The sequence below is a fragment of the Convolutriloba macropyga genome, chromosome 12 (genome assembly GCF_964194025.1).
Source record: "Convolutriloba macropyga chromosome 12, txConMacr16.3, whole genome shotgun sequence".
Lineage (NCBI taxonomy): Eukaryota > Metazoa > Xenacoelomorpha > Acoela > Convolutidae > Convolutriloba > Convolutriloba macropyga.
Genome location: NC_134479.1, coordinates 22,432,030 through 22,445,941, shown reverse-complemented (window position 1 = coordinate 22,445,941; position 13,912 = coordinate 22,432,030). Strand labels below are relative to the sequence as shown.

The window sequence follows — 13,912 nt, the reverse complement described above, 5'->3', positions numbered from 1 at the left end:
TTTTGCGCCTACCTGTAAGCCAGAGACATTCAGGACTCTACTTCAGCTATCAGCGAAGCAAGGCCATGTGATGCACCAATTTGATGTCAAGACTGCTTTCCTGCACTCACCAATCGAGGAAGAAGTGTATCTGGAACAGCCACAGGAGTTTGTAAAACGCGGATCAGATGGGGAGAAGTTAGTATGTCGACTAAATAAATCAATTTATGGTTTGAAACAGGCTGCTAACAACTGGTACAAAGAGCTGGCAAACTTCCTACTGAGACAGGGGTTCACCAGAAGCAGGAACGATCACTGCTTGTTCGCAAGATCAGAAGCAGAGGATCACACCTTCATCTTGGTCTGGGTTGACGACATCATAGTAGCATCAAGAAGTATGACAGTGGTCTCTGATGTCAAGAAGGCACTAGAAGCAACCTTTCACATGGAAGACAGAGGGAGACTACACTGGTTTCTGGGTCTAAGAATCAGACGAGAAGAGGGCAAAGTCACAGTCGACCAAGAACGCTTCATAGAAACAATGCTTGAGCGGTTTCAAATGGATCAATGCAAACCCTCAAGAACTCCAGCTGATTTGAATTTGAAACTTCAGACAGCACAGAACGGAGACGAAGAAATGGACCAGAGGATCTACAGAAGCTTGGTTGGATCACTTCTGTATCTGGCCAAACAGACGAGGCCAGACATCATGTTCACAGTCAACATTCTGTCCAGACACATGAATGCACCTACCAATCAACACTGGATGTGCGGAAAACGACTTCTGCGATATCTTCAAGGTTCAAAAGGTTTAAAACTTACTTACACAAAAGAGGCTAGTTATGATTTAGTGGGGGAAAGTGATGCAGACTGGTCTGGAGACGTGAACGACAGAAAATCAACAACGGGCTATTACTTCAAGCTCAACGGACGTGGCGCAGCACTCAGCTGGGGTGTCAAGAAGCAGGCCACAGTTGCTCTTTCTTCATCAGAAGCAGAATATCAGGGCATGGCAGCAGCAGTTCAGGAAGCACTCTACCTGAAACAACTTCTAGAGGATTTTGGCATCCAACAGAAACGTCCAATAGCAATTGGAGAAGACAACCAAAGTTGTATCAGACTCTGCCAAAACCCAGTCATGCACAAAAGGAGCAAGCACATCGAAACAAAGTTTCACTTCATCCGGGACAAAACGGAGGATGGGACTATTTCAATTCATTACGTTCCTACAGACAAAATGGCAGCGGACATCTTCACAAAGTCCTTACCCGTTTCGAAAGTGGAAACATTCAGAGCAGTTTTGATGGGAACAGACTCTACGCAATCAGCTCAAGTCTGAGTGGGGGTGTTAGAATTTCGATCAAACTATAGTCTTAAACTTAGTGAGAATTAGAAAGAAAGTTTGACTTACCAGATTAGAAAGACAAGCAATTTGATTTTGATCAAAGAAGTTATATAAATGAATCGTCAAGAAATGGTGCTGAGAATCAATATTCGGTTCAAATTGGTGAATCTAGATAACTATTATTAGAGTTAGATTAATTGATGTAAAATCTTCCCAGCATGTATTAAATGATGATGATATCTCCGGAAGTGTGAATGAATTCTCAGAAAAGTGCAAATGCATTCCATTTATGGTTCCCTTTGCGACTGATTTGCAGAAGCAAACCATATTGGGTAACCTTTGCGACCCCCACTATAAATCACGGTGCTAAGATTAGTTTTGTATCTTGACTTTTTCACACTGATAATGGGTATATATACAGCTGATTTTTGAGTCCTTTTTCATCCCCAAATTCAAATCACCATCTTGATCTAATAATCAGATCTCTCCTGTAAATCTCTAAATTCTACTGTAAAATATCATTTTGTTATTCTCTCATTTTTGAGAAATTAATTCTTTTACTTAGTAAAAAACGCTTTTTATTCCGCTTGCGAAAGTCCCTAACCCAACAAAATACTCATTTGAATGAAATAAGAAATTAAGTAGATTTTCACGTGGGGTTTGTCTCAGGTTTTTTCGTGCGACTCATAATTGCACTAAAAATTTTTCGTGCGCACTAAAAATAGAAACTCGCTCGCACAATTTTATTATTCATGTGATTAGCCTAAAATATCCTTTTTTTATGTCACTGCGGTTTATCGTGTCTATATAATCTACGTATAATCTTCATTAAAATGTTAATTTCTTGAAACATATGCAAAGTTTCCATTCAGATTGACATCCTAACCAGAATCATGTTAAGATCTACATATTTTGTTTCTCTGGTATCCCTCTACATTTATACTTCTGACGTATTTAAGCAGGTGCTAATAGATATACGATCCTCACGTCTTTGACCCTCGCTCACTTTAAACTCTTTATAACGTATGAACAGCGATTCTTGTGCTAATAGCGTAATGATAACTTTTCTTGTGTCTTAAGTAATTTTTTCAGCGTAAAATTTAATCGTATACGCTAACAATAGCGTTTATTTTTTTTAAAAAAATGATACAAACACGCATGATATCACAAATTGTTCAGGTACAAATTGTACCTGCGACTGAATTTCAACGATGAGAGCTTTTAAACCTGAAAAATTGACCTCTCCTTTTAGAAGAAAAAAGGTTACTGGATTTTATGCAGTATATATATACGCAACAGGTTGTATAATAGAAACCAAGACTAACTTAAAGCTAAGAGGAAATATTTTTCAAAAGCATGCTCGTAATCATTATGAAATCACTGAACAGAGGTAAACTATTTCAAATTACATCTCGGGTCGAAGCGTTCAATTTTTGTCTTTAATGACCCGAAGATGTACACTATTATAGATGGCAGCAAGAGTTGGAAACGTTCAAGAGTGAATACGTGAAGAGGATGCAAGAGTTGAATGAGACAATAACTCACAAGTGTGGAGAAGTCGAGACACACATCAACACTCTACTCACTCAAAAACTCACCGTTAGTCAATTACGACATTACGACAAGGCGACTCGGTAATGTGCGATCGCACATAAGGTTCCGACCCCGCTCATCCACAATTTTTGCTTGATTGTCTACCAAATGAGGAACATAGAAAAACCCAAAAACTCATGTATTTTAAAAAAAAAATTGGTATATGAACGAAAAGAAAGTCTCCAAAGCAAATAACTGTGGTGGAGTAAAAATGGCGCATTAGAATGATGAGATGCGCAATTATTAAGAAAGCGAGTCAAGATGATCAGCAAAATCAAACAACAGCAACAACAAAAATTAATTACATCAAAAACTCCATGTCCCCTTTTAAAAAACAAAACTTAATAGCAAAGTCGAAATACCGTCAGATAAAACTGATATTAAACAAAAAAACTTGTAATTCAACAGAAAAGATAAAGGAGTAGTCAATAAAAAGGCTTGGTAACAATTAGACAATAAAGAACAAAAACAGTAAAGGTGAAAAATTCGCTTTTTTTTAAAACAATTAATTTTGAAATTATGAAAACCATTAGAAATCAAATAAAATATCGCATAGGTGTATGGCCATCAAAATGTGTTCAATTGAACTTTCTGCAACCACCGATAGTGTATTATGTGACCTCTCATTAATGAAGCAAGGTAACAAGTAGACAAACATGGATAACAAAATGCAAAAATAAGTAACACTTTAAATTATTTTCGAAAAAAATTTCCAAAGACATGAACGCCATTAATTACAGAACATAAAAACTAATTAGGTTCATATATACTTCCAAAAGAAGCCCATTAGAATTGCAGTTATCCAGAATATGTCTTATGTCTACAAAAAGAACGTCAAACATGACAAAAAGCAAAAATTAATTTAGTTTTTTTTTCGAGTCGAAGCCAGTAAAGTAAATGAATTCTTCAAAAACATTAGATTGTGTGACACTAATACCTTTTTGAAACCTTCGTTTAACAACAATACTGTCCCAATTGGCTTGTAATTAACGAGACTAGATAACAACCAGACACAGACAATAAAAGGAACAAAATTGCGAAGTTAAAAAGTGTTCTTTTTTAATTTTGAAAACAATTGTTTTCAGAGTCATGAAAGCTATCAGCTATCTACTAAAATCAGAATATCGTCTTATCTATTCTTCCATGAAAAGGCAATGCAACCGGGTCATTGTACAGTAAAATTTCATGCGACTAAAAAGAGAACGCGGAAAAACGGCAGTTAAAGACAATTTAAAAAAAATCAATTAAATTCTTCGAGAAATTAGTGTCGAAGCCGTTAAACCATCATCTATATCTTTAAGCATTCTAATAATATCAATTGTGCCTTATTTTCAAAGCCAATAAGGTGATATATGAACTGTCAATAACGTGATATTGTGACAAAACTAGAAAACGTGAAAAATGGGCAAAAACCTGAAAATTAAGAAATTTGAAATCTAGTTGTATCAAAGCCAGTAGCCATAATTTAAGGCGTAAAACCGCAATAAAGATTGAATTTGATTTCAATAGAAAGAAGGAGCATTCTTTCATTGCGGACAATAAGCTACAAGTTGACCAAAGAAAGAGAAAAATAGAGCAAAAATTCAATAAGTCATTATTTATTTGAAAATCAAATACTTTTAAAAGTCAAAACGATCATAAGCTTTCAAGTAATCAACTAGATACAATAATGTGGAGCTAATTAGGAATCCAATTGGAACTATCATTGGTGAGCTTTTTTTGAAATGTTCTGTTATTTAATTATTGTAGAAGAGATCGATTTTTTTATAAAAAAGACCGACTGCTTACAATCCGAGTTATTTGTGGATTATACCAGTCCAAGATTGGTCCAAAACTAGCCCTGCTAATGCTGTTTGTTCTTTAAGAGCACTTAATTATTCGAATGTTATCGATATTGATTTTTTGTTAGTTAAAATATCAAAAATAGATGCTGCGTTTTTGATAATCAACGAATAAATTTAGCAAAAAACGGCGAGGTTTTAATTACAGAGCCATCTCAACGGTATTTGATGTAAAAAAAGCCCCCTTTTGAGTCTACAAAAATTGTGTTATTGGTGTTTTGGGTCTGTACTTCCTGTAAATTTAATCAAAATGGACTTAAGAAACTTATTTCGTGCTGTTTTTGAAGAAAAAGTCTTAATTTTGAAATATTTAGTCAGAATTTTTGACAAAAAAATAAAAATAACCTACAATATTCTTTTGATTTTTTTGTTTTTACAAAAATAATCAACAACACTTCCGAAAAAAAAATTAACAAATTTTAGCAAAATTGGCAAAATTTTTTTCAAAAATTCCGGAAAAAGTGAATAAAATCTCGCCGGAATTCACAGTATTTTCTCAAAATTTAAACCTCGATAACTCCCTGTAAAAAACGAAAATTGAAATCTTTTTTATAGCTGCGAAGCTGTAAGCTGAGCGAAGCTATATTGCGGTGCTCTTGGTTTTTTTTGTTTCGTCTGACGCTCTTTTTTCGTTTTACATTTGTTCACACAGCAAAGCTGAAAAAGTCAAATTTTCTGAATGACTTCTTCCTCTCACTAACGGCATTTGCGCGCGTGACGTCATTTCTCACTCGCTTTAGCAAAAGGTTTTAGGTTATTTGCGTGATTAGAGTTTGATCATACGTGACTTACCTCACTCAATGAAATGACTTTTGCACTTTAAAACTTGTGTTTAATTTGAATTAGTTTAAGGTCAAAGGACCTCATATGTGCAGTAAAGGTCCCCAATAAGAGGCTTCTGCGGGATGAATTTTAACAAGCTTTATTAATTTATCTCTGGATGGTTTTTACCTAGCTTTTTGAGTGGCGTCGATTTTTTTTCAATTTAGATCTGTATCTGTTTCTATCTCTATTATATGGCACGCAGGTCTGTTCTTTCGCAGCTACTCCGGCAATCTGCCGGCTATGTTAATTCTATATTCTACGCTGGACAAGCTTTCTACTGATACCACTCTCTACGATGAATATATCGATCGGTCAAAATTGACTGAACAAAAAAAAACCGTTTGAGTATATAGTTCCTTCCCCCTCAAGAGGGGTCGGAACAAATAGTAGAATCATACCTATACTAAAAAAGTTCGGTGAATTGCATTACAATAAGTTTTTGGGATCTATCCAACTATAGACACCCAAGTTTGCTTGGCCCATGACACATTTTTAATAGCCGCTTCAGCTTCGCAGCCGGCTATTGTAGCGTTCCTATTTTTTTTACAATTCAAAGAATTTGAATTGTATTGGGGCGCTGTCTTTTTTTAAAGATCTGTTCAAACATTTACATGATTTTTGAAGTCAAATTGGAGTAGTGATTTCGGTCACACCGAAGCAGGAAGTGGAGCGAAAAAAAACCGAGTGGTTTTGCGGCGTAATTTTTTTCACTCTAAGTTTAAAGTAGAGTCAGAAAACGGTGTTTGAACAGAAATTCGCTTTCTCGCTAGTGGTTTTTTGTTCACATGCGGCGTTTTCACTTTAATGTTTACTGGTTTTTTCGATTTTTTGGATCGGATTTTTTTCTAAATGGTTTTCCCAATTCATTCATAGTTCATTATAGGCCTGGTTTCTTGATTGAACCAAATTTCTCTTTCTCACTGGTGGTTTTTTCACACGCGGCGTTTTGATTTTGCTTTTCAGTTTTTTTAATTCTTTGATCTGATTTTTTTGGCACTGGTTGTCCCAATTCTAGTCCGTTCTAGGTCTAGGTTTTCTTTAGTCATTGAAAATGTTTTTGAATTGTACGTCAGGACTTGTCCTGCTATGTTCTTTTTACTTCGTCGAAAGAAAATTTTTTCGCTTTACCTTAGTTCACTGCTTGCTCAAAATGTTACGTGAAATTTTGTTGAGTTCTCTAGGCTAGTTTCACTCTTCTCTCCTTCTGCTAAAAGTCAGTATCAGAAATAGAATCAGAAATAGAAACGGGATAGATCCATAGAGCCCATTTTAGATGCTCGTTACTCAAACTTTGTTCTTAGTTACCATCTCTAACGCTTATGGGTATTGATACTAGACCCTGTGTCGTCTCACTACGAAACAGTAGTATGTTCAGTTCCAAAATGACATTAAAATAGTTCGCACCCTAAAATTTTTTGTGTACAAAACTTTTTTTTTCAATAGTTTTTCCTCTTCTTTCAATCCCAATCTTGGTCAAGGGAATCAACGGCGGCTATTTTCTGGCAATCTGCCGGGTAAACGTGTCTTATTTATGCCAAATTTCTGCTGGACTGTTTTTGCTTTTTTTATTCTAGAACATTGTTCAATTTTAGGTGACTTTTGTACGCTTGACGTCTTAAATTTTCGTGTGATCTGTTCTTACTCCGAAAAAAAAGTTTGTTGCTAAATTAAAATTGCTTGCGAACCTTTCAGTATCAAAGGGAGTTATAGCTTGCTGCTTAAAATGTAAGATTGCAGCTGGGTGTCACCCTGTCCAAACAGTTACCAGTTGTACTAAATAAAAGCAACATATTTCTATGAATATACGTTGAAAAATGCGTTTTTGTGAAGCAATTTAAAAATTAATTCATGGAACCTGAATCAAGTCCCCCCCCAGTTCTCAACCCCCTCAATTAAGCTAAATCTGGCCTCCCTAAGCCTCTCCAGCCTCTCTTTCTTGACTGGCCATTTAATGTATGAAAAAGGAGCTTTTCTTATGTGAAGTTTTTTTTGCTGTATCTGGAGGGGATAAGTTACTTTGCATGTAATTGTTTTCAAAACTTAGTTATTCGTCAGACAATATTGCCAGTTGACATATTTGGTTTGAAGGTTTCAAATAATGCGAATAATAGCATATTAAGATTTGCCAATAATGTCTCCGAGAAATTTTTGAATCAATTTGCAAAGTAAACTTGCCATATTTATACTTAACCGGTTTAAGCCAATACTCGAAAGTTCAAACCTTAACAGCGTTGGTTATTTTTTACGACGGTTAGCTGATTGTCCAACTTGATTTTTCTTGTAAAAAAGTGTTTGAAAGAAAGAATTAATTTCTTCATGCATAAGTGAACATTTTGAAGTTTAGATGAGTTCAGAAATTTTTTGAATTTAACACAAAGTTATATAGGTAAGAAGTGCTGACTGGCACTATGGAAACTGTAACATGATGAGGACAGATAAACAGACCACATGGTCTACAATGATCTGCCCAGCATTGACGAATAACAAAACATCACATTAAAATTAATTTAATGAAAAGTTGAAACGTAGTCGTAACAATTTATAACATAAAGATTGCATAAATGAAATGAGACTGTAGAAAACTCTGCTTTCTGTCGTCGATCATGGATTGCTACTTGATATCAGAAAAATTCTGGTGTCTTAGGTACATTAATTTTGTCTTAAATTCAATTTTTTATTTTGAAAATCTTTAGAAAATGGGAACTTAAATACTAGGCTGGCGAGTTTTTACGTTTGAGCCCCTACTTACTCCCTTAGCGACCTTGCCTCTACTGACGGTGAGCGTTTTGCATTGATTTCAATTGATTATGCGTCGTGTATTTCAATAATGAGACTTGTGGGTGATTTGTGTAGGAATTGGACTATGACCTGCGTGATAGAAACGAGATGGTGGAGCAACAACTGGCCACTTTGTCAGAAGACATCCACTCGATTGACCAGAGGACTAACCACCAGGTCAATGATGTGGAGACCATGTACAATGACAGAATCACTGCCCTAGAAGCCAGGGTAGGTCGCTCATCTCACCTAAACAACATAGAGAGAGCGCCACATAGTTTATGACGTGTAATAGTTAAGATCTAGTATAATTCGAGGTTCACTCTAAAATTTTCTCGTGTGAATCACGCAAAAATTGTGTAATTATTCATCACACGAGAAAGTGTTTCTCATGAGAAATCACACAAGATGCAATTTTACATTAAAAATCAAAATTTTGGTTTAAATGGATAGTCATCACCAGAGAATATTGTGTTTTCACGCGAGTGTTCAAAGGTCTTTTTGGGAAGTTTTGACGGTTTCATTTCTGTTCTTCTATTGACCACCGCAAATCTGTTCATTTCACCACCGCAAATCGAATCTAACTGTTTTCTAGTTCATGTAAACATTTTATGTTGCATGAAGAATTGTCCGATCGCGCGTGAGCAATTGAGTTCTTTTCTTAAAAAGTTTTTCTTGAAAGAATATAAAATATTGATTAAATCATTTGAAATATTTAGTGGACAAAATTACGGTAAGTTTCCGCTTCGTAAAGCACCACATGACGAGGCAACACTGCTTTTGGTGTTCTCTCGGCTCAGCGATAGAAGTATACCCAAAAATGTAAATAGCTTGTCCACATAATTTTGATTTTGATTTCATTTTCCAAAAATAATTTTTCAATATTATTTCTAATATAATATAATAGAAATAAACTACTTTTTTAAGATTTTACACTGAAACGAATACATACATAACCATAAATGAATATATCAGGTTGACAAGGTATCAGAGTTGATACAGATAGCGATGGTTAGTTAATGGATCAAGGCCAGATTAAAAATAAAACACTGATCAGTGTTTTTATAGATCATGAAATTATTGATTATAAATAATGCTTTTGATTTATAGAAACCTTCAGGGCAAAACAAATGAAGGTTTGCTATGGTAGCATATCCTGCAAGATTTTTAAACTTCATAACTTTTGCGTTATTTAGTTGTATTTATTACGATCCATATACTTCACACTATTTGCGTGTGTTGTATCCTCGTATTGATATAACTAACGTATGAGGATTTTGTGATTGGATTTTGTGAGTGAACTCAAATGTATAATAAAGATTACAGACTAGTACCACTACCAAATGGGGATGGCAAATTCGGCCTATTTCACGCATCGTCTTGCACAAAATGTATCTTAAAACATGTAGAATTGGCCTAAAATGTGAAATATGGCTACGGAAGAATTGCTTCCATTTTTGTCACCAATTTCTACAAAATGGACAATTCTGTGGAATTTGATGACAAAATTTGTCCTTTAGACTTTGCACTTTAAAACTACGATGTTCCTCAGTATGCGGCATTCAATTTCCACACGCTACGTCCCTCAGAATCCACAACCAACGAAGTAAATAATGCTCGTTTTGGTAGCTACTAATCTGAATTCAAAGACGATTTGAACACAACAAAGTGAGCCGAAAGTGCCGCAATATTTAAAATACATAGTCCATAGTTATACAAAATACTTTATGCATTAATTTTTTGTACATCATTGTACATTTTTAAGAGACCCACGTGCAAATGATTTAAAGAAAAAGTTATAATTATAAAAAGGACCAACTTGTAAAGTTGGCAAAATAAATCACTATAGGCTAAAGTATATGGGGCGCTAATTTGTTGAAGAATTTTCTGGAAAATCCGTCTGTACAAAAAGTGATCAGTAATTATTAATTTCTGAAAAGTCCCTTTGTATGAGAAGTGATCAGTAAGTAACAATTTCTGAAGTCCCTCTGTATGAAACGTTGAAAATTGATCAGTAATAATTGATTTCTGAAAAGTCCCTCTGTATGAAAAGTTGAAAATTGATCAGTAATAATTGATTTCTGAAAAGTCCCTCTGTATGAAAAGTTGAAAATTGATCAGTAATAATTGATTTCTGAAAAGTCCCTCTGTATGAAAAGTTGAAAATTGATCAGTAATAATTGATTTCTGAAAAGTCCCTCTGTATGAAAAGTTGAAAATTGATCAGTAATAATTGATTTCTGAAAAGTCCCTCTGTATGAAAAGTTGAAAATTGATCAGTAATAATTGATTTCTGAAAAGTCCCTCTGTATGAAAAGTGGTCAGTAATATATCCCTCGGCTGTTTAAAGTCAAATTCCAACAAATTCGTAATTTGATTAATTTGTGAAATTTTGCACAGCTAATATAAAAACAATTATTTCATTATCTGAAATTCAATTACCGGATTTGGGTGGCAATAACGGATACGTGCAAGAGAGCCGACGTTATAACAAGCCGACGCTAAAAAGCGCCGAACACGGTCTTTATTTAAAAAGAGCCGAAAGCAAAAAGTTGCCTTTAATTACCCTAAATTGTTCGTTGATTACCAAGAAAAGTACTTAAGGGGGTTAATTGGTCTTATGTTCGGTTGTGATAGTTTCATATCAAGTCCCATAAGCCGCTAAGGCATGGCCATGGCCCGCTATAATGTGAAGATAATTATTTATTACTTCGCTTTCAGTTTCTTTTACTAGAAAATATTAAATATTAATTTCTCAAATACTCCGTTATGATTGGCTGAGAATTTTGTTGTCTCATTTCAGAAGGCAATTTAATTGGCTGCAAAATTTATCGACTAATAATTTAAATAAATTTTCGGCTCTCTTTCAATCGGCTCTTTTCACTTCGGCTCTCTTACAAGTCACCGGCAATAACATCTAGCGTTGAAGATGGATTGGTACTGCTTTAGCAAAAACAACGCCAATTAGATAAACGCAATACACCAAACACATGCTCACTTGCTTAAATGTGGATTGTTGACAAATGTGGTCACCATATTCCACAGTCTTAAACTCTCGGTTTCCACAAACAAAATGCGGAATACGATGAAAAAAATCACTATATTCCACGAAGCAAGCCATTTTGTGGAAGTTTGTTAATCTATTTGAAGTTCCATTTGATAGGGGGCGCTAGTCTGTACTGAACCATTTTTGATTGTTGAAACATTTTAAGTACTTGCCTGACTTCAAAGAAAGCGTGATTTGTTTCTCTGTATGATGTTGCCATATCAATTCAATTATTTGCAGCTGGTTGACGTTGAGAAGTCTCACTTCAGTGGGAGTGGGAAGAGTAACTTCATAGAGGACTTGAAGGATGCAGATGTGATGACATTGGCCAACAGAATCCTACAGTCTCTTCTGGTACTCGTCATATCCTTCGTGTTTGTCTTTGCCAACATTCTCAAGATCGTCTCCAACACAATATCCACACCGTGAGTCTCTTATAGTCTAAACGGATCCATAATCTAAAAATGTGTGACGGAATTTTTGATGTTTTAGACAACGAGCAATCATTTTCATGTGTTCTCTTGTCTTCCTCATAATCGCCTACATCACTAGAGAATCAACAACAAGATGGGTGCGATCATTGTTTACGTCGTGATTAGGCAATACCCCATTCACATTTTAGCCAATCAGAATTGAGAGCGGACAGCCTATCAGCCAATTATATCAAAGCGATTGTAACCTGAAGAACAAAGAAAAAATTGCCCAAAGCATTCAGCAGAGAATAATTTGATGCGTGTTAACCAATTAGAACAAGTTTGTTTAACTGAACTGGTGTTGGCTATTTACAAACGGATAATTTATTCGGAGAATGAAGCTTTTTGATTGGCTCGCTATCGCAATGAAGCTGATGCCATTTTTAATCAGCCAATCAGAAGAGGTAATTCCTGATTTCGTCAGCCAATCAACAGCTGAGGGCTTTCAGTTGACCCAATCGTCGGCTGAATATCATGAAAAAGAGACATTTCGATGAAGGGTGGAAAGCAAACTTAAAAACTATTTGTGTTCATCCAAATTTTGGTGCTATTAACTGTAAATTGTGCACGATTCTAATAACCGCAAAACTTGTCGAGTTTTGAAATGGCCAATAATTTGCAAAACTTGCCTCGTCAAAAATTTGCGATGGAAGAATATTAACAATTTTGATTTCCTGTTTATTTTGTTGTTTTCAGTTTCAAATCAGGAAACATGTTTACAAACAGTTCACTTAAGTGAGGGTTGAACTGTCTCTTGAATATAATTAATTTATTGGTTTGTTTTTAAGAATTCAGTATTTTATTGTTCGGTGGTGTTACATAGTCTACGATTGTTAAAAAGGCTGACTTTTCGGATGCTATTTTTTGCTCTTTTGTACAATTTATTTTTTGCTAGTTTATCTCAAAAATGCAGATGCAAAAGATTAATATGATAAATAACGCCAATTCTTTTCAAGCGCCTAGAATTTTTTCGAGTAGTGGCGATTTTTCGATTTGTTAGTTTCGGACTTGGGCTTCACTTGAAACACGCTCCAGGTTGCAAATACGGTCTCAAGTGACGATTTAACTGGAGGCAAATTGGTATAGGCCAGAGTTCCCGAAAATGACAACAATCCCCACAGCTCCCCCTCAATTCAGTGAGCATAAAAATTTTACGCCCTTTGTTGCCGGAACTTTACCAGATCACCATGCGGGCAGATCACAGTGCTCTACGAGCTGCGGCGTGCGAGTGGTTAAGGCGTTAGATAAGCAATTAGTTGGAACTTCCGGTGGCGTAGATTCGAGACCTGACTGACGCCAACACAGAAGACTAATTTGTTCAATAACGTTCATCAAGTTGTTCTATGAAATATAATTTTATAATAAATAGTGTTCAAAAGAAAAAGGGAAATGTTCTCAACCCACCACACCCACTGAGCATAAAATGTGTACGCCCCTTCTTACATGAACTTGACCAGATGACCGCAGCTGCGATGGCCGAGTTATTAAGGCGTGGGACTTGATTTCTGATAGGATATTATATGTGCAGGCTCGTACCGTCCTCGCAGTGCACAATTTTTTTTTTGTTAAATACTTTCAGCAATTAATTAATTGCTCTCAAACGAAGTTTGTAGCAATTATATTACTCCTGTCGGTCTTTTTTTATGCGATTTTTCGCTTGACCGATTTTTCGTCTGACGCTTTTGACATTTCGTCCTCAAAAACGGGATAAACAGGTAGCGCCCAGCGGGCATTAAGTGCTCTTAGAGCCTTTCAGCTCTGTTAAGTGTTTTGGAGACTTGTACTTATGGTGTGAAGGGCGGTTCTTAGAGTTTGAGACACCCCCCCCCCCCCTGTTGACCCCCCACCCCCACTATTGCCTCCACCCCCCACCGCATTGTTGCCCCCCCCCCCCTCCAAAACCAACCCAGTTTTGCCCCCCCATCACAGCCCACGGTGCACACCCGACCCCCCCCCCCCCCCCTGTGGCTAGCTACTGACGAAGCCAACCGCTCGCCGGTCGTTTTAGAGCAATTCGCCCGACGTTAGTCGA

The 13,912-nt window shown here is 36.0% G+C and overlaps 1 protein-coding gene across 9 annotated transcripts in view; it reads left to right on the top strand.

Annotated features, from left to right (window-relative positions):
• The window catches only part of LOC142351019 (uncharacterized), a 179,842-nt gene extending 167,067 nt beyond the window's left edge, over positions 1-12,775 (top strand). For all 9 annotated transcript variants that reach the window (XM_075403072.1, XM_075403071.1, XM_075403069.1 and 6 more), the window contains 4 exons: positions 2,794-2,923; positions 8,437-8,592; positions 11,648-11,832; positions 11,900-12,775. In XM_075403072.1, coding sequence (XP_075259187.1) covers positions 2,794-2,923; positions 8,437-8,592; positions 11,648-11,832; positions 11,900-12,002 — 574 coding nt within the window. In that variant the 3' untranslated portion in view covers positions 12,003-12,775. The remainder of the gene's footprint in view (positions 1-2,793; positions 2,924-8,436; positions 8,593-11,647; positions 11,833-11,899) is intronic.
• Positions 12,776-13,912: the final 1,137 nt, after the last annotated feature.